The 17,929-nt window shown below is 42.1% G+C and overlaps 1 protein-coding gene across 2 annotated transcripts in view; it reads right to left on the bottom strand.

Annotated features, from left to right (window-relative positions):
• The window catches only part of PLEKHG1 (pleckstrin homology and RhoGEF domain containing G1), a 336,066-nt gene that overhangs the window by 221,290 nt on the left and 96,847 nt on the right, over positions 1–17,929 (bottom strand). The window contains exon 2 of one of the 2 annotated variants that reach the window (XM_077486366.1): positions 10,714–10,788. The exons of the other annotated variant lie outside the window; for it this stretch is intronic. Coding sequence (XP_077342492.1) covers positions 10,714–10,762 — 49 coding nt within the window. The 5' untranslated portion in view covers positions 10,763–10,788. The remainder of the gene's footprint in view (positions 1–10,713; positions 10,789–17,929) is intronic. 2 annotated transcript variants of the gene reach the window in all.

Here is a 17,929-nt window from a genome sequence, read left to right as displayed (position 1 = left end):
CAGCTCATCACCCTCAACACACCATCCCCACTGTCAAACATGGTGGTGGCAGCATCTTGGTTTGGGCCTGCTTTTCTTCAGCAGGGACAGGGAAGATGGTTAAAATTGAGGGGAAGATGGATGCAGCCAAATACAGGACCATTCTGGATGAAAACCTGTTGGAGTCTGCAAAAGACCTGAAACTGGGATGGAGATTTATCTTCCAACAAGACAATGATCCCAAACATACAGCAAAATCTACAAAGGAATGGTTCACAAATAAACATATCCAATGTTAGAATGGCCAAGTCAGCATGAAGGATGGGGCGGATGAGTGACGAGAGGGCGTAACGTCCGCCCGAGGGGAGGGGCCGCCAGCGCTACAGCACACCGCACCGACGAGCAAGAAGCAGGACATGGCTTGGAGCGGGGAGGTGAGAGACCCCAGCCCAGCCATGCGGGAGCCCACGGGGCAGTAGCTCGGAGCGGTGTAGCAGTATTCCACAGCCCTTGGAACAGAACACTACCTGACCCTCACAGCTCTCCGGATGGCCCCCCCCTCGTTCCCCCGCACAGCTGATTCCCTCGTCTAAGCATCAGGACTTCGGAGGTATCCGGGGATGTTTCTAGCAGGAGATACAGCAGAGAAAAGGACGGTAACTTCATTAACATCACAATGTCTCGGCAGAGTAATATATATGTATATAGGGGAAAGCAATCAATGTGAAAATGGAGACAGCTTAAGCTGGTAAGGGGAGTCTTGCATACATAGATGGTTAAAGCGTTTGATGTAAGGTGTGCACTAATGTGGCTGGGTGTTCCCGCTGAGTAGAGTTGAACCTCAAGTGTCCTAAAGGGAAGTTTTTTTTTTGCATGGCCGGATAAACCATAAACAGGACTGCAGTTTTTTCACATATGCCTATATCGAAAGCTGCTTGATTTATTTTGAGTCAGGAACCTAGAAGGCAATGTCCTAAAGACAGTGGTAGATCCGCTGGGTTGACACATTATTATCCCCGCAAGATAAAACTGATTAATACATCACAGACTATCCCAAAATCGCATATGACAATTACACATGTGAAACAACACGCTGGAAAAGTCGCATGGTTCTAAAAATTATGGCGATAAACACATATTGATAAGGAGAGTCGCATATAGATATGTGGAGGAAGCCTCTGAGGGTCCACTTTTATCCTGTTGAGATTGCACCTGCTGAGAGAAGTATCCCCACCTGTGAGCAACATTGATTGCAGAATCAGTTTATACATATTAGAGCACGGACATAACGGAATGAGTTAGAAAAAGCATTTTTTTTTTCCGCTCTTTTTTTCTCTGGCATGCTTGGAGGTGATCAGAGAAGCAAATCTGATTTAAAGAATCCTAGAAGAAGATATAGCAAGGATGAATAAACTGTAACGGGATGTATTCGCTACCACACATTTTTAGGCCCAAACGCATGGCTGGATATATCTGGGGCAGGAAATTTAAAGGTGCAGCCCCAAGATATTGATGGCTCTATGGGATAGATGCGTATTGTCTCTGCAGCAGACAAACTGAACAAAACAAGACAGACTACCTCAATTATACATGACATTGTACATCTTAAACAGCACGGTGAAAAGTCGCATGAGTTGATTCCGGGACCTGTTCTCAGATCAATGCGCATTTTCCCCCGGACCTCTTATATATCTAATTTTTTTTTTTCCTTTCTCTCCTTCCTGTGGGGTATACGTTTGAAATAAGGCTTGGGGGCCAATTCTTACAGCTTGTCTGTCAATTCTCCTTGTACTGGGCCTGGTACATCAAGATGGCACGTTGCTAAAGACACTCGATAACATATTCGGACGAATCTGCGCTCCCCAGGTTCCACAGGCCTATGCCTAGGGGAGGGTTGGCACAACACGAGGTCGCCCTTAGTCTAAGCAAAACATCCCCCCAGGATATATATTTATACCATTTAGAGGGGGTAATAACTTGGGGAAGCTGTTAAAGTAATAATAACGGGGTGCAGTATTAATCTACTGAGAGAGGAAGTCAACTGTGAGGGACCCCCGGGCAGTCAGCCAGTGGAACACAGGCATATGGTAGGAGGTAGGTTGGTAACCCCTAAGCAAAATTGGGGAGCAAAGAGATAAATAGGATTAATTAGCCACATAGAAGGCGAATCGCAGGAGGAAGCGACTTCAATGAGGATTCAGGACTAAAAGGAAAGAGTTACTGGGGTGCTCGGTTTCATATAAGTTTGAAATATAGTGAAATATGAGTAAATCAGCGAACAAGATGGCGAAAAGTGGAGCCTCACGAAATTTAAAAGATAAGAGCTATGATACGACTATTCAACAATATATGACACAAGGAGCAAGCCCCAAAGAATCGGGATCGGATAAAAGGCAACCAACCATCTCAGATTACAAGAAGGGAACAGGAAAACATAAGGGCGGAGGAGCACACCAGGACAGGGAGGACACAATAATACATAGCGAATGGGAGAGTAGTAAAATGGAAGAATCAAGGACAGAAGATCTCCCCCCCTCAAAAGGAGAAATGGCGGAGATGCTCTTAAAACTGGAGAATGCAATTAAAACAGATATTAGGGGACTTCGAGAAGATTTGGGAGAACTACTAGAGAGAGTAGAAGCTACAGAAAATCGCATCGACCTCCAAGCCTTAGAGTTAAACAAAGTGTCAGATCAATTAAAAATATTACAACTAACACAAAGGAATATGCTCTATAAATTGGAAGACCAGGAGAATAGAAGCAGAAGGCAAAACTTGAAGCTCCGCTCGATTCCGGAAACTAAAGGGGAAGATTTAAGATCAATACTAAATAGCATTCTATCCCCCTGCTGGGGAAATGAGACGGGAGCCCCCCTAAGGATCGATAGAATTCATAGAATCGGTAAAGCAAGAACTGGAGATTTGGATAGACCGAGAGATATAATTGTGCGGTTCACATTTTTTGATGAAAAAGAGGAAATATGGAAAAAGTTAAGGGGAAAAACCCCACTTGTGTACGAAGGTAGAGAAATACAGATATTTCCGGACATTGCACCCGAGACGCTTTTAAGGAAAAAACTTTTGAAACCCCTGTTAGTCGAACTGCAAGCCCATAACATTAAATACAGATGGGGTTTTCCTGCTTGCTTAATAGGGAACAAAGATGGTAAATCAGCAAAGCTGAGTTTCCCGGAAGATTTGGAAGAGTTCTGCGAGAAATTGGGAATATGCCCGCCTGCACTTCCAGGCTGGCAAGATGAAATAATTGGCTCAATGTAGGGGGAGGGGGGAAAGGGTTTGGGGAAAGGAAGAGGGGTGAAGGAGAAGGAAAGAAGGGAAGATATAAATCAAAACAAGGATGTGGAATTTAATACCTCCCGTCTCAGGGGAAGAGGCGGGAGAGGCGCAGGCGAAAAAGCCCCAAACCCTCATAACAAATAGATTAGGAGATGGTAGGGGTATGTACGACCATTAACCTAACAAGGGCCGATAATAGGCCATTGGGGTTGGGGGGAGGGGGGAGGGGGAGGGTTGGCGCGGGGAGTCAGGGGGGGGGGGGGGGAGGAGGGAGGCGGGAGGGTGTAAGGTGGGGGAAGGAAAGTAAAGTGGAAAGAGGGGTTAGGGAGGAAAGAGAAAGAAAAATAATGTGGACCACCCAAATAAACATGAGACAAAGTACCTTTGCAGGGCTGGGGAGCACTAGGACAAATAGATGGGTAACAGCAAAATAGACGGCTTGAAATTTATGTCCTATAATGTTAAGGGCATGAATACCCCAACAAAACGCCATAAGATCCTAGCAGAGCTAAAACGGTATGAAGCCGACGTTGTATCCCTCCAGGAGACTCATATCTCCCTCACATCAAACATAAGGCTGTACTCTAGCAACTATCCGGTCTGGTATTATAGCGATACCATATCGGCTAGAAGTAGAGGGGTAGCGATAGGGTTCTCTAAAAGTACAAGATTTCAATTAAGTGAAAAAATGTGCGATACAGAGGGAAGATATCTGTTTCTAAAGGGTACTCTAGAGGAACTGGAGTGTACTTTGGTAAATATATATGCACCCAATAGCAATCCAATCAGTTTTTTAAATAAGACATTAAATAAACTTATGAATTTTAAAACAGGTTATGTAATTATGATGGGGGATATGAACTTCGGCCTCAATCCGGAAGTAGATAGTTCATCGGATGTAAAGAAGATGAGAAGCTCTGCACATAAAAATTTACTACAAAAGCTGTACAAAAATCAATTAGTAGATATATGGAGAGTAAAGAATCCTCTGGTACGTGACTATTCCTTCTATTCTACAGTCCATGGGACGTATTCACGTATCGACTATATTTTCATAGACCATGGGCTATTGGAATATGTGACGGACACGGGGATAGAAGTTATGACCCTCTCGGACCATGCTCCGGTAAAACTATGCTTGAATATTTCAAGGATAGGAAGGAAAACCTCTACATGGCGGTTGAATGAAGAGTTGCTGCTTGGGGAGGAGGACAGAATAAAAATTGCGAGTGCGATCGAACAATATTTTATACATAACGACACAGAGGAAATCAAAAGCCATACGTTGTGGGATGCACATAAGGCCTATATAAGGGGGATACTGATATCTATGGGATCTAAAAAGAAAAAAATGAGAGCCGAAAAAATCAACAATTTAATGAGAGAGATACACCAGTTGGAACAGGTTCATAAAAAAAGTAGGTTACAAAAAGATCTGGTACTTAAAAAGATATTAACGGCAAGGATGGAGCTGAAGGACCTTCTAGACCAAGAAGCTAGGATGGTGTTTAAAGGATTGGCCAAGGAACAATATATATGGGGAGATAAACCAAGTAAGTTTCTAGCTAGAATGTTAAAAAAGAAAAAAGGGAAAAATTTTATTGGGGTAATTAAGAATAAAAATGGGAAAATGTTCCATACCACCAAAGATATAGCAGAAATCTTCAGATCATACTTTGAGGGGATATTCTCAGATAGTAAGGTAGGTGCAAATAACGGGGAGAAAGAGAAGAAGATTAGGGAATTCTTGGGAAAAACTATACTCACTAAAATTACCCCCACGGAAAGGGAGATGCTCGAAAGGCCAATCTCGGAAGAAGAAATAGGGAGAGCACTATTAAAATCAGCTATAGGAAAATCCCCGGGACCAGATGGTTTTACAACATTTTATTACAAAACATTCAGAGAAGCCCTTGTCCCCCAAATGTGCCGGTACATGAATGGTTTGGGAGAAGAATATGGAATGAGTAGGGAAGATTTAATGGCAACAATTACATTAATCCAGAAAGAAGGCAAGGATCCCACGCAGTGCACCAGCTACAGGCCGATCTCGCTGTTAAACGCAGATACAAAACTCTATGCTAAAGTACTTGCAGAGCGAATGAAGGATTTAATGACAACACTGGTTCACCCAGATCAGACAGGATTCATAGGGGGTCGGGAAGGGAAGGACAACGGAATAAAGACACTCCTCCTACTCCAGAAGATGCGACAGGGTGGAACCCCCAGTCTGCTTCTGTCGCTGGACGCACAGAAAGCCTTCGACAGAGTAGACTGGGGGTTTATGTTTAAGACACTGGAGAAGATGGGGTTAGGATCAAAGATGATACAGAGGGTGAAGGTATTGTACGAACACCCAAAGACATGTATAAAAGTTAATGGGTGTGAGTCAGAGTCCTTTGAGATGGAGAGGGGTACAAGGCAAGGTTGCCCGCTTTCGCCCCTTCTATTTGTGCTCTCTTTGGAACCACTTTTAGCGGCAATAAGGGGAGACCCCGGAATAGAGGGGGTGAAAGTGGGAAAAGTTGAATACAAATACTCCGCTTTTGCGGACGATATATTATTGTATTTAAACAACCCCAAGACATCTATGCCAGAATTATTAAATCTACTAGACCAATATGGGGAAGTGTCAAACTTTAAAATTAATAGGTCAAAATCGGAGATAATGAATATTAATATTAGCAAGCGAGAGGCACAAAGTATGCAACAGAATTGGAAAATCCAGTGGAGGAGCGAACTGAAATATTTAGGGATAAAACTATCAAAAACAGAAAGGAAAATGTACCGCTGTAACTACATTCCGTTATTAGATGAGATACAGGCAGAATGTAAAAGGTGTAGTTATAGACCACTATCGTGGTTGGGGAGAATAAACTCATTAAAGATGATAATATTCCCTAAGATCCTATATAGGTTTCAGATGCTCCCAATACCTTTGTCCAATGTATACCTATCGAAATTAAAAACCATCCTAATGAAATTTATCTGGAAAAATAAAAAAGCTAGGGTGGCCTTCGCGACACTTCGACAACCAAAAAATAGGGGTGGAGCGGCAATGCCAGACGTGCAGACTTATTATGAAGCAGTTGTAGTGTCCAGAGTGAGTGAATGGAGTAGAAGGGATAACACAGAGAAAAGATGGGTGAGATTGGAACACGAATTATGCAGAACAAAATTGGAGAAGCAAATTTGGAACCCACCACATGAGAGAAGTGTATTTTTGGAAGGGAACAACATTACACGAAACACGTTGCGGATTTGGGATAAGATATATAGGCAATTTAATGGGAAATACAATTCACCACTTATAGCGTTAAAGCACAATAATTTTTTTTTACCAGGGTGTCAGGAGATAGGAGGAAACTGGGTCAAGGAAGAGGTAAAATTAAAAGATGTAATGAAAGGGGAAGGGATAGCACCATATCACGAGTTGGCACAAAAAAAAGAGATGATGATAATTGATGAGTGGAGGTACGCACAGCTTTCAAGTTTTATTAAAAAACTCCCCCCACAGATTAGAACAGAGGAAGATTTAACTCCTTTGGAACAATTATGTTCATTAAAGACATCAAAGAAAATTGTTTCGAGATGGTATAGAACGCTGGTGGAGGGAGTAGAGCTGGGGGTACCTGTGTACATCAAAAAATGGGGGAGGGAACTAGGAACACAACCAGATAACACAATATTAAGGAAAATATTTAAATTAGTGCATGGCTCAGCGGTAGATGCTGGAACTGCGGAAATGAGTTTCAAATGTATGACGAGATGGTATTACACCCCAGAGAGGAAAAGTAAATTTCAGCGGGATGGTGTTAGGGAGTGTTGGCGGGGATGTAAAGAGTTGGGCACGATGACACATCTGTGGTGGAGTTGTCCAAAAATAGAACTGTACTGGAACCAAATCCTAGCCTTCATTAAAGAGATTACTAACAAAGAGGTGAAAGCTGATCCCTGGGTAGTGTTATTCCATGGGACAAAAATTGGGCTCAGACAATATAAGGAATCGGTGATTCCCCATTTGCTGAATGCAGGTAAAAAACTAATACCGAAAAAATGGCAAGAGAAGGAGGCCCCGTCAATGTGGGAATGGGTGGATGCGGTAGAAAAGACCTATAAGATGGAGTGTTTGAGAGTCAGCTTGGAAGAGCGGAGTAATACACCAATCATAGAGAAATGGAAGTGTTGGGCAGATTTTAGGAAGAAATGGCTCATCTCAGAGGGGTTGAGAAAGCCCTAAAATAGGTGTAGACAAGATACAATAAGGTACAAACTAGATAGAAATTAAAACTCTCACAGGGAAAACAAGATAAGGTGGTCCACAGATAGGAAGGAGGGGGGGGGGGGGGGGGTCGAGGTAAGAACTAGAAGGGGGATAAGATGGGAGTGTGATACCGGAGGGATGATATGGTTATTATGAAGGTTGTTAGCCTGGCATTAACACTCTCAAAAAAAAAAAAAAAAAAAAAACTTGCCACTATGATGTGACTGCATGGAAGGGACGCTGAGCTGTAAGCTGAGGTGGTCCCATGGTTATTAAATTGATTTCACTGAGTGGTTAAGAAAAAAAAAAAAAAAAAAAAAAAAAAAAAAGAATGGCCAAGTCAAAGTCCAGACCTGAATCCAATCGAGAATCTGTGGAAAGAGCTGAAAACTGCTGTTCACAAACGCTCTCCATTCAACCTCACTGAGCTCGAGCTGTTTTGCAAGGAAGAATGGGCAAGAATTTCAGGCTCTCGATGTGCAAAACTGATAGATACCCCAAGCGACTTGCAGCTGTAATCGCAGCAAAAGGTGGCTCTACAAAGTATTAACGCAAGGGGGCCGAATAATTTTGCACGCCCCACTTTTCATTTTTTTATTAGTTAAAAAAGTTTCAAAAATCCAATAGATTTCGTTCCACTTCACAATTGTGTCCCACTTGTTGGTGATTCTTCACAAAAAATAAAAATTTTATATCTTTATGTTTGAAGCCTGAAATGTGGCAAAAGGTTGAAAAGTTCAAGGGGGCCGAATACTTTCGCAAGACACTGTATGTGCATAAACCCCAAAGAAGCAATCTGCGAAACATGTTGGTTTTCCTGCCTGTCAACACTTTTTTTGATTTCAGATGTTAAGCATCATTCTATGGTCTATTTATTATGTAATATAATTATGTGTCTTTTTATCATAAATTCTATCTTTGATACTATGTAATAAACTATAGATTTTTTAAATCTGATGCCGTTGGTGCTCGCCTTATTTACAGACTTATTGTCTCAGTTTAAAATCCCATTATATTTGCATGAGATTCTTCTCCCTTTTCTTCTTTGAGGCTGAGAATAGATATATGGTCAGCTTCAGCAACTGCCCTACTCTCCCACCCTCATCCCGCTCTCTCTAATGTCAGTGATCAGCGATTTATAATGCGGCAGAAAATCTGACACTAACTGCCACTGAGTAGTAACTGACTAACTGCCACTGACACAAATTCAGTTATCAGTGATAATGCTATACACTGTCACTGTACTAATGCCACTGGCTCTGAAGGGGTTAACATCTCGGGTAATCAAGGGGTTACTCATTTGCCTAACAAGGGTTAATTAGTGTAATGTGTGCTGCTTTTTACTAAAGCTCTCTTTATTATGCCTAAAAAAAATATCCCCAGCTCACAGTCACTAGAGGCGGCCGATTGGGGAGAGGCTGCAGTAGTGGGAACATATTTCATGTTCCATCCTAAAAATTAGTGGAACATAAAACATGTTCCTGAAGGTGAACTTATCCTTTGATAAATGCATCCACATAAATTAAATAAAGAATGTGCATTTCGATTTTTCCATTGAAGCTTGCAAAGCATTGCAACTGCGAGCAGTGTATCACAGGTGTAATGCATGGATGGTTTCATAATTGGGGTTGTGGAATGTGACCGTGTTTCATGTTACACTCTAAATATGAACAGTTTACATGGTCAGGAAGATGGAATATGCTTTTGTGTGACCTGTTTTCTGTAAGCCAGTTCACACTGGGTTGTGATGGTGTGCTCGGCAAAAAAGTACTGCATGCAGTGAAGAGCAGTGTGTTGAGACATAGACTACCGCTTCACAACACCATGTCACTTGTGACATTTTAATAAAGTTCTAACAAATGGAAGAGAAAACATTGTGCGATACACTTGAATCAGGACATTAGCACTTTTCTTCCCAGTGCTAATGCGTTCATTGCAGCTTGCTGGTGTGAACAAGCCCTACGTTTTCTGAAAGGTGGGAGCCAAGATTAAGAGGAAACATTGCAAGATTTTATATTTCAATGATGTTTAATAGGTCTCATTGAAAAAAAAAACATTTATAAATACAGGGCACTAATATGCAAACTTTAAAATGGTTGTAAACCCTCTTATGTACCCAGTGACGTGAATAGCCTCAGATGAAACAAATCCTCCTACATAAGTTTTATTTGTTTATCTGAAGTCTTCTCTTTTGTACATCCCTTCAAATGTGCAGATTTTAGATTAAATCCTTCTGTATTTTCCTGTATCACAGAGGAGGGGGTGTAGAGCTCCATTTAGAGATCTGAGACACTGTGTGAGCTGATTGGAGGAAAGCAACACACCCCCTCCACACAGCAGAACAACTGTATTCTGAATAGACAAGCTGTGTGTTGAGCTCTCCTCCCCAACACAAATTTTATCTCATGTGTCCGCAAAACTTCTCAGAAGTGACTAATGCTGATAATATGACCGAAGTTTACAACCACTTTAAAGCGGAGTTCCATTTAAAAGTGGAAGCTCTGTTTATCTGCCTCCTCCCCCCACATCTGGCACCTTTGGAGGGGGGGGGGGGGGGGCGAGTACCTGCCAAAAACAGGAACCTGTCCCATACTTATAGAAGACATCGCCACAGGAAGTTCAGCCCCCTCCTCCTTCCCCCTCTGCAAGGCCATTCAGAAAGCACAGCGCATTGCTTAGTAGGGAACCGGCTGTGAAGCCGAAAGACTTCACTGCCAGTTTCCCTTACAAGGAATGTTGGCAGCAGCACCCGAGAGCCGATGGATGAATTGGCTTGGGGTGTCGACATGGCGGGCTCTCTGGACAGGTAAGTGTCCATATATTAAAAGTCAGAAGCTACCGTATTTGTGTCTGCTAACTTGAAATTTTTGGAAGGGGGGGGGGCTGCTTTAAGTATATGTTATTGAAAAAAATTATATGTGTTGGTTGTAAAGACCTTTTGTTTTCCTAGTTTACAATCAAATGAAAAAGAACATATCTAGCAGAAATGAAAAGTAAAATTGTCCCGTGGAAATTGTCTTTAACATGAGAGCTTAATAAAGAAACACAATGAAACAAACTGAAGCTCTAGACTAGAGTTTAAAATGCCTCCCAGAAACTATGCAATGTTCTATTGTACTGCAGTGCAACTAGGAAACAGAAAGACTTCTTTCCATTGGCAACATAATACTCACCTTCATTCTGCGATGTGGTTTCTGTACCCTCTGGTGTTTTATCTGGCATCTCTGCTGAGACCTGGTTGGCAATACCTGCAGGACAAAAAGAATGGAAAGGATTCTCATACGCAGCCAAGACATTCCAGTTAAAGGACACCTTTACACAGAGCTAAGGCTAATGTTTCAGGATAGATTTCCATTAATTTTCCCTTTTTTTTGTTTTGGGCCTTTGGATACTGAAAGAGCTGTCCCAGTCATTTAAGATGTGTATAGGTATAGCTGACAGGAAAAAAAACAGATAGCTCTACAGCAATTGAATTAAATTGTCCACAGATCACACATGCATGAAAAAGACAAGCTCTGTGAAAAGTCAATTGGCGTCCATTTTTGTTTTGACTTTTTTTTGGTCAGATTTTTTCTTCAATAAATTATAATATTAAACTTAGACTAGAGCAAACTAATCTATGAATTTTTTTTATGTGCATACTGTTTCAACAATGTACACTTTTGGCTTGCCCATGATCACCTTTAGGCTCAGTTTCCTAGAGGAAACAAAGTCGCCTGACAAGTCACAGCCCATTTATTTCAATGGCACCCGTTCCAATCTATGTAAATTAAAGTATATGTAAAGGTTTGTTTAAAAACAAAAAAAACAATGTCATACTTATCTCCTTAGTTGGTTTTGCACAGAGTGGCCCCAATCTGCCTCTTCTGGGGTCCCTCAGGTGCTGTTGCTTCTGGCTCCTCCTCTTCTCGAGTGCCCCGTTGGAGAGCCGCTCTCCCTCGGGGCACTTGTGCGGGCGCGCTCCGTGTCCTGCTGCTGTGTCCATTGACACAGACAGCAGGACTCGGCCCTGCACCCCGGGTCCCACACCATTGGATTTGATTGACAGCAGTGGGAGCAAATGGCTGCGCTGCTATCAATCTATCCAATCAGGACCCGAAACACCCGCTGGAGCTGGTGTGCTCGTCCCCGTAGCTGGAAAGACTGGGTTCAGTAAAGTAAAGGTGAAAAACCTTGAGGGTTTACAACCCCTTTAAAGTTGCAACGACTTTTAAAAGGTGCCTGCAGTACTTTGATGCAACTTTGATTCAGAAACTGTAAAGTTGGATCAACTTGCACTCTAAATCATGTGACTTTGGGGTTGCAATAGTGGAAATGTAGCCTAATGCCATGTACACATGATCGGAATTCTTCTTCGGAAAAAGCCCTGATGGTTTTCCCGATGGAATGCTGACGGAGCTCCGCTCAAGCTGTCTTGCCTACACACGGTCACACCAAATTCCTAACGTTTATAACGCGGTTACGTACAAAACGTATGACGGGACTAGAAGAAGGAAGTTCAATAACCAGTAGCCAATAGCTTCTGTCTCGTAGTTGAATCTGAGCATGCGTGATTTTTGGCATGTCGGAATTGCATACACACGATCGGAATTTCCGATAGAAAGTTTTTCCGTTGTTCCTGCTCTTGTTGTCTGACCTCCCATTGCTGACCCTGCTTTGCCTCTGACTACACTCTGCTGTCTTACCAGTATTGACCTCAGCCTGCTGCTTGACTACGATTACTCTGCTCCTCCTATTCCGGCTTGGCTACTGACTATGTCCTTGCTATCCATCCATGCTGACCCTGGCTTGCCATCTGACCATGCACATTTTTATACAGCTAATGCTCTAAAACATGTGCCAACTCACATACGGCAAGTAACCGACGTGCCCGCCTGCATACACTCTATCCCGGGAATGGCACCAAGTGGCCTATTTAAAGGAGACCCTGATGTGTGCTAATCACTGGATGTTCTTCAGTTTCCTATGACCTGTGTTCCTGCGCTTTTGCTCTTGTTGTCTGACCTCCCATTGCTGACCCTGGCTTGCCTCTCTCTATGCACTGCTGTCTTCCCAGTATTGACCTTGGCCTGCTGCTTAACTACGTTTACTCTGCTCCTTGTATTCCTACTTGTCTACTTATGTCCTTGCTATACATCCACGCTGACCCTGGCTTGCCATCTTACCATGTCCTTGATCTCGATGAGTACCTTCACCTGACGTCACAATCTCCGTATTGAGTTTCCAAGGTCCAGTTTCTGGGTGCCATCATGCGGCCCACCATCTTCAGTCTACTTCTGGTGTGCCTCCATTGTTGCTGGCTACAGTCCAGAGACAGCTGCTACCTGATTCTCAGCACCCTTGCTACTTTGTGCCCCGTCTCCACTCTGGGGGTACTCGGACCAGAGCCACAAGGAGAAACCCCCTCGTCACTTTGGCTTCTAACCAAGGTACTTGACACATTGGCTGCATCGGCTGATCGAATGCTGATTTTCCAGCAGGACTTGACAGAAGCTGATCAGACCAGCTTTTGTTGAATAAAGATGGGAACACACACATCAAAATGTGTCCGGTTCCTGCTGAATTTTATGAATATCGTGCTTTAGGAGGTATGCCCTGAGGCCATGTGCTAGAAAGTGGCTCCCAATCACTGAATGTTTATTTATATGCTGAGGCTGTAATCTGGTGCAGCTGTGCCTGGTAGCCAATCATCTTCTAACTGCAACTTGTTCAATTAAAGCGGAGTTCCACCCATTTTTACAATTGCTTTCATGCGCATGCTTACCCGTAATGCAGTCCTAAATGGATATTATTTTTTTTCCATTATGTCTGATTACCTGTATATTAAATGTGTTGGCGGCAGTTCTGGTCCTGGCCACCTAGGCAATGTCATCATCAAGCGGTTCCATTGGACTCCTGGGATATCAGAGTCATCAATCCCAGGAGCCCAAGGAAATCAACTGATTCTCTTTTGATTGACAGGTTATCATAACAATGGGGTGCGAACTTCCACTATTGCCACCATTGCTATGGGAACCTGCAATCAACAAACTGCTTTGTTCAGTGTCATTACTGCGCAGGCGCAATTTCAGAAGGTGCTAATCCTGCAAATACACGAGCGGGCTTCAGATGCCCAGAACTGCAATGGCACCTGCCTGCTTCTAAGATCAGCAAATTTTTTACAGATTAAAAAAAAAAACACACATGATACATTTGCAACAGTATCCATATAGTAATGTGCAATCTGAGCCAATCATGGGGGTGCTTTTAGGAAAAAACTGATTATGGTGACTGGAGCTCCGCTTTAAGCTTTAACAAAAAACCTGAAAGCTAATGGGTTTCTATGCAGAGCTGCAACAGATTTAGAACCTTCCAGTTTTAGTAAATCAGCCACTGTGTTCAGGAGCAGCTCTGCACACAACCTCAACACTGTCAATTACATACAATGAATGGACTGGGAATATAGGAGCAGAAGGCAGTCAGAATGAAAAGAATAGACACACCCAAAAGTTTCAGATTATTCCATGTTTCTCCATGCCTGTAATTAAAGAATAACTAAATCCAAGAACAAAAATGCAATATGTTGCAACTTACAGTCCTTAGATCTGCTGGCTGCATTCCTTTTCCTTTTTTCAAGTTAAGAACATTTACAGCAACTACAGAAAATATCTTTTAAACTAGCCTGAAATGCAGTCTCCTTGTCACTTCCTGTGCGCTGCACCTAAAAATGTCTTTCTTCCTAACTATCATCTTTTAACCGCTTGCCGACCGGCTCACGCTGATATACGTCGGCAGAAGGGCACGTACGGGCATATTAGCGTACCATTGCCCTTTAAGAAGCAGTTTGCCGTGAGCTCCGTGAGTGTGATTGCGTGTCCCGCGGACTCGATGTCCGTGGGGATACCCGCGATTGTCTCATGGAGAGGAAGAACGGGGAAATGCTGATGTAAACAAGCATTTCCCCGTTCTGCTTAATGACACTGATAACCACTCCCTGTAATCGGTGATCAGTGTTGTGTCACACATAGACACTCCCCCCAAAAAGTTAGAATCACTACTAGGACACACTTAACCCCTACAGCGCCCCCTTCACTGCCAGTCACATTTACACAGTAATCAATGCATTTTTAAACGCACTGATCGCTGTATATATAAATGTGAATGGTCCCAAAATAGCTCCAAAAGTGTCCGATCTGTCAGCCATAATGTCGCAGTTATGATAAAAATCGCTGCCATTACTAGTAAAAAAAATTATTGATAAAAATGCCATAAAACTATCCCCTATTTTGTAGACGCTATAAGCTTTTGCGCAAACCAATTAATAAACGCTTATTGTAAAAAAAATTTACCAAAAATATGTAGAAGAATACAAATCAACCTAAACTGAGGATAAAATTTTTTTTTTTTTATATATTTTTTGGGGATATTTATTATAGCAAAAAGTAAACTGTCAGTTAAAGCGATGCAGTGCCGAATCGCAAAAAGCGCTCTGGTCTTTTGCCAGCCAAATGGACCGGGGCTGAAGTGGTTAAACTACCTATTGCCCTGCCCCCATGTAATGGAGATAAAGAAATGAGGACATGTTTGTAGTCCATATCACGAGAGCAATCTAGGCTGACAACCATGAAAATAATGCAAAAGAGGATTCAAAAAAGAAAACAAATGCACCCACAACAAGGACTAGTATACAGCAATATTTTACATTTGTGGTTTTGTGTGAGATTCGAAAGACTGGCCCTTATTTTTATTATTTAAAAAAAAAAAAATACTACGCATGAAATTAAAGTGAATCATTCACACATACTGCAGCTGTCACCCTGCGATTTCTCAGCATTTGTTTATACTCAAAAAATTATAACTAAATAAGTATTTCAGAAAAGCCGAAAGAACTGGAAATGACTTTTTGTGGCAAAATTAAAAATAGTATGCTGGAGAATGACAATTTCAAATAGAATAAAATAAATAATGTATTTATAATCAAATGTACGTTATGGATTGTAATTTACATGATGATGCTTGTGAACTGGATATGACTTTGTCTTGAAAAATAAAGTAAAAAAAAGATGAAAAGAAGAAAAGATGTAGACATCACTTCACATCCCTTTTAGATGTGAAGCCCATAGATTCTATGTATGAACTTAGATCATTTAAAATCCTACCTATATTCTGGCCCCATAACAAGTTGGCAGTAATCCCCAACTTGATCATCTCTCCTCAGTCCAATGCCCAGTGTGACCCTTGTCGATTCCTCTTGCCATATACTCTGGCTCTCTCCTTTTCCCATCTCTCCTTCCACATAGGTTGCTTCAGCCCTGGACCATTTTGCTGGTCAAAGACCAGACCACTTTTTGCGATTCGGCACTGCGTCGCTTTAACTGACAATTGTGCGGTCATACAAAATTGACGTCCTTTTTTCCCCACAAATAGAGCTTTCTTTTGGTGGTATTTGATCACCCCTGCGGTTTTTATTTTTTGCACTATAAACAAAAATAGAGCGACAATTTTGAAAAAAACGCATTATTTTTTACTTTTTGTTATAATAAATATCCCCCAAAAATATATAAAAAAACTTTTTTTCCCTCAGTTTATGCCGATACGTATTCTTCTACCTATTTTTGGTAAAAAAAAATTGCAATAAGCGATTATTGATTGGTTTGCCCAAAAGTTATAGTGTTTACAATTTTGTTTTACTAGTAATGGCAGTGATCAGTGATTTTTATTGTGACTGCGACATTATGGCGGACACATCGGACATTTTGACACATTTTTGGGACCATTGTCGTTTATAAAGCAATCACTGCTATTTAAATGCAGCGATTCCTGTGTAAATGACACTGGCAGTTAAGGGGTTAACCAGTGGGTGGCAGTGTAGGGGTTAAGTGTTCCTAGGGGTGTGTTACTAACTGTTGGGGGATGGGCTTTTATTTAGTGAACACTGATCTCTGCTCCAATCACATCGAGCAGAGATCAGCGTCACTAGTTGCTAGGCAGAATGGTGAGATGCTGTTTACAACAGCATCTCTCCGTTCAGCTGCCCCGTGAGACAATCGTGGGTATGCCCACGGCGATCGAGTCCGCAGGACCCGCGACTGGACTCATGGGGGTCCCGACCAGCACGAGGGCAGCATTAGAGAATGGACTTACCTGTACGTCAATATGCCTGCCCGTGCCATCCTGCCGACGTACATCGGCGTGAGCTGGTTGGGAACCGGTTAAAGGTCACTTCGTTTAATGTCAATCAAGGGGCTCCAATCTTTCTAAACAAATGGCCAGTTTACTGTACCTAGTGTCCCTAGAAATAGTGTCCCATATCAGTGAGAAGAAAAGTGCCCCTAGGGCAGAATAAAGGCAAGCAAAGGGCCATATTTGGCCCGCAGTCCATGGTTTGGAGATCACTGGTTTAAATGATAATATTTTGCATGGACAATATCAATTAAAATCCAATATATCTGGTTTCCTATTCTCAGTTTTCTTATGAACCAATGAATCGTGGACTTGACATTTTCTCTTCCACCAGTTCTCATGTTTTAAGCTGGATCTTTTTAGTTATTTTTCAAGAAAAAATATAATATTTATAACGTAAAAAATTGCGTAAAAGCAAGAGTTTTTAAATTTTGAACCCAAGTAAGAAACAGCTGCACTTCACATGAGTTACAAATAATGTTTATTGGGATATCCAAAGTGACACCAAAGGACACCAGTAGTGGTCTAGGTAGACACATTTCACACAATAAACATAATCATTGAGTAAACACATCTTTATTGTGTGAAACGTGTCTACCTAGACCACTACTGGTGTCCTTTGGCATCACTTTGGATGTCCCAATAAACATTATTTGGAACTCACGTGAAGTGCAGCCATTTCTCACTTGGATGTTGTATCACGAAGGTAAACCGGGGCTGGCACTCATGAGTGTTTCGATGAGCTTATTGATTGCACCTGGAGCTCTTTTCACTTTGACTTTTTAAAATTTTGAAAGTTACAAAAAAAAAAAATAACTTACAATTTAACAAATACTTTGCCCATAATGCTCCACAGGGTGCCTGTGTGACCAATCAGCAGGTACCAACACTGTTGCAGGGGTGTGAAAAGGGTCCCTAGGCCTGTGTAGCAACCAGAGTGATTTTGAGGTCTTTTACTCTGACACCTGCAGGTAAGTAGAGCAGCAGGGGAGTGAAGGAAAAGTAAGTATGAGCAGTTGTGGGGAAGAGGGCGATGGTGGCATTACAAAAATGAAAGTTATCTTTTAGGTAAACACTGGAACAGTAACTCAAAAGATGTGCTTGCTGGAAATTTACTTTACTGTCTCTAAGCCCTTGTACACACGGTCGGAGAATCCGTCGGAATGTGTCCCATCGGACAGTGTCGTCGGATAATCCGACTGTGTGTGGTATGCATCGGACTGATTC

This window comes from Lithobates pipiens, unplaced genomic scaffold (genome assembly GCF_037356315.1).
Source record: "Lithobates pipiens isolate NorthernLeopardFrog02 unplaced genomic scaffold, aLitPip1_a1.2 Scaffold_18, whole genome shotgun sequence".
Lineage (NCBI taxonomy): Eukaryota > Metazoa > Chordata > Amphibia > Anura > Ranidae > Lithobates > Lithobates pipiens.
Note: the sequence above shows the minus strand (reverse complement) of the source record. Positions and strands in the feature narration are given on the sequence as shown.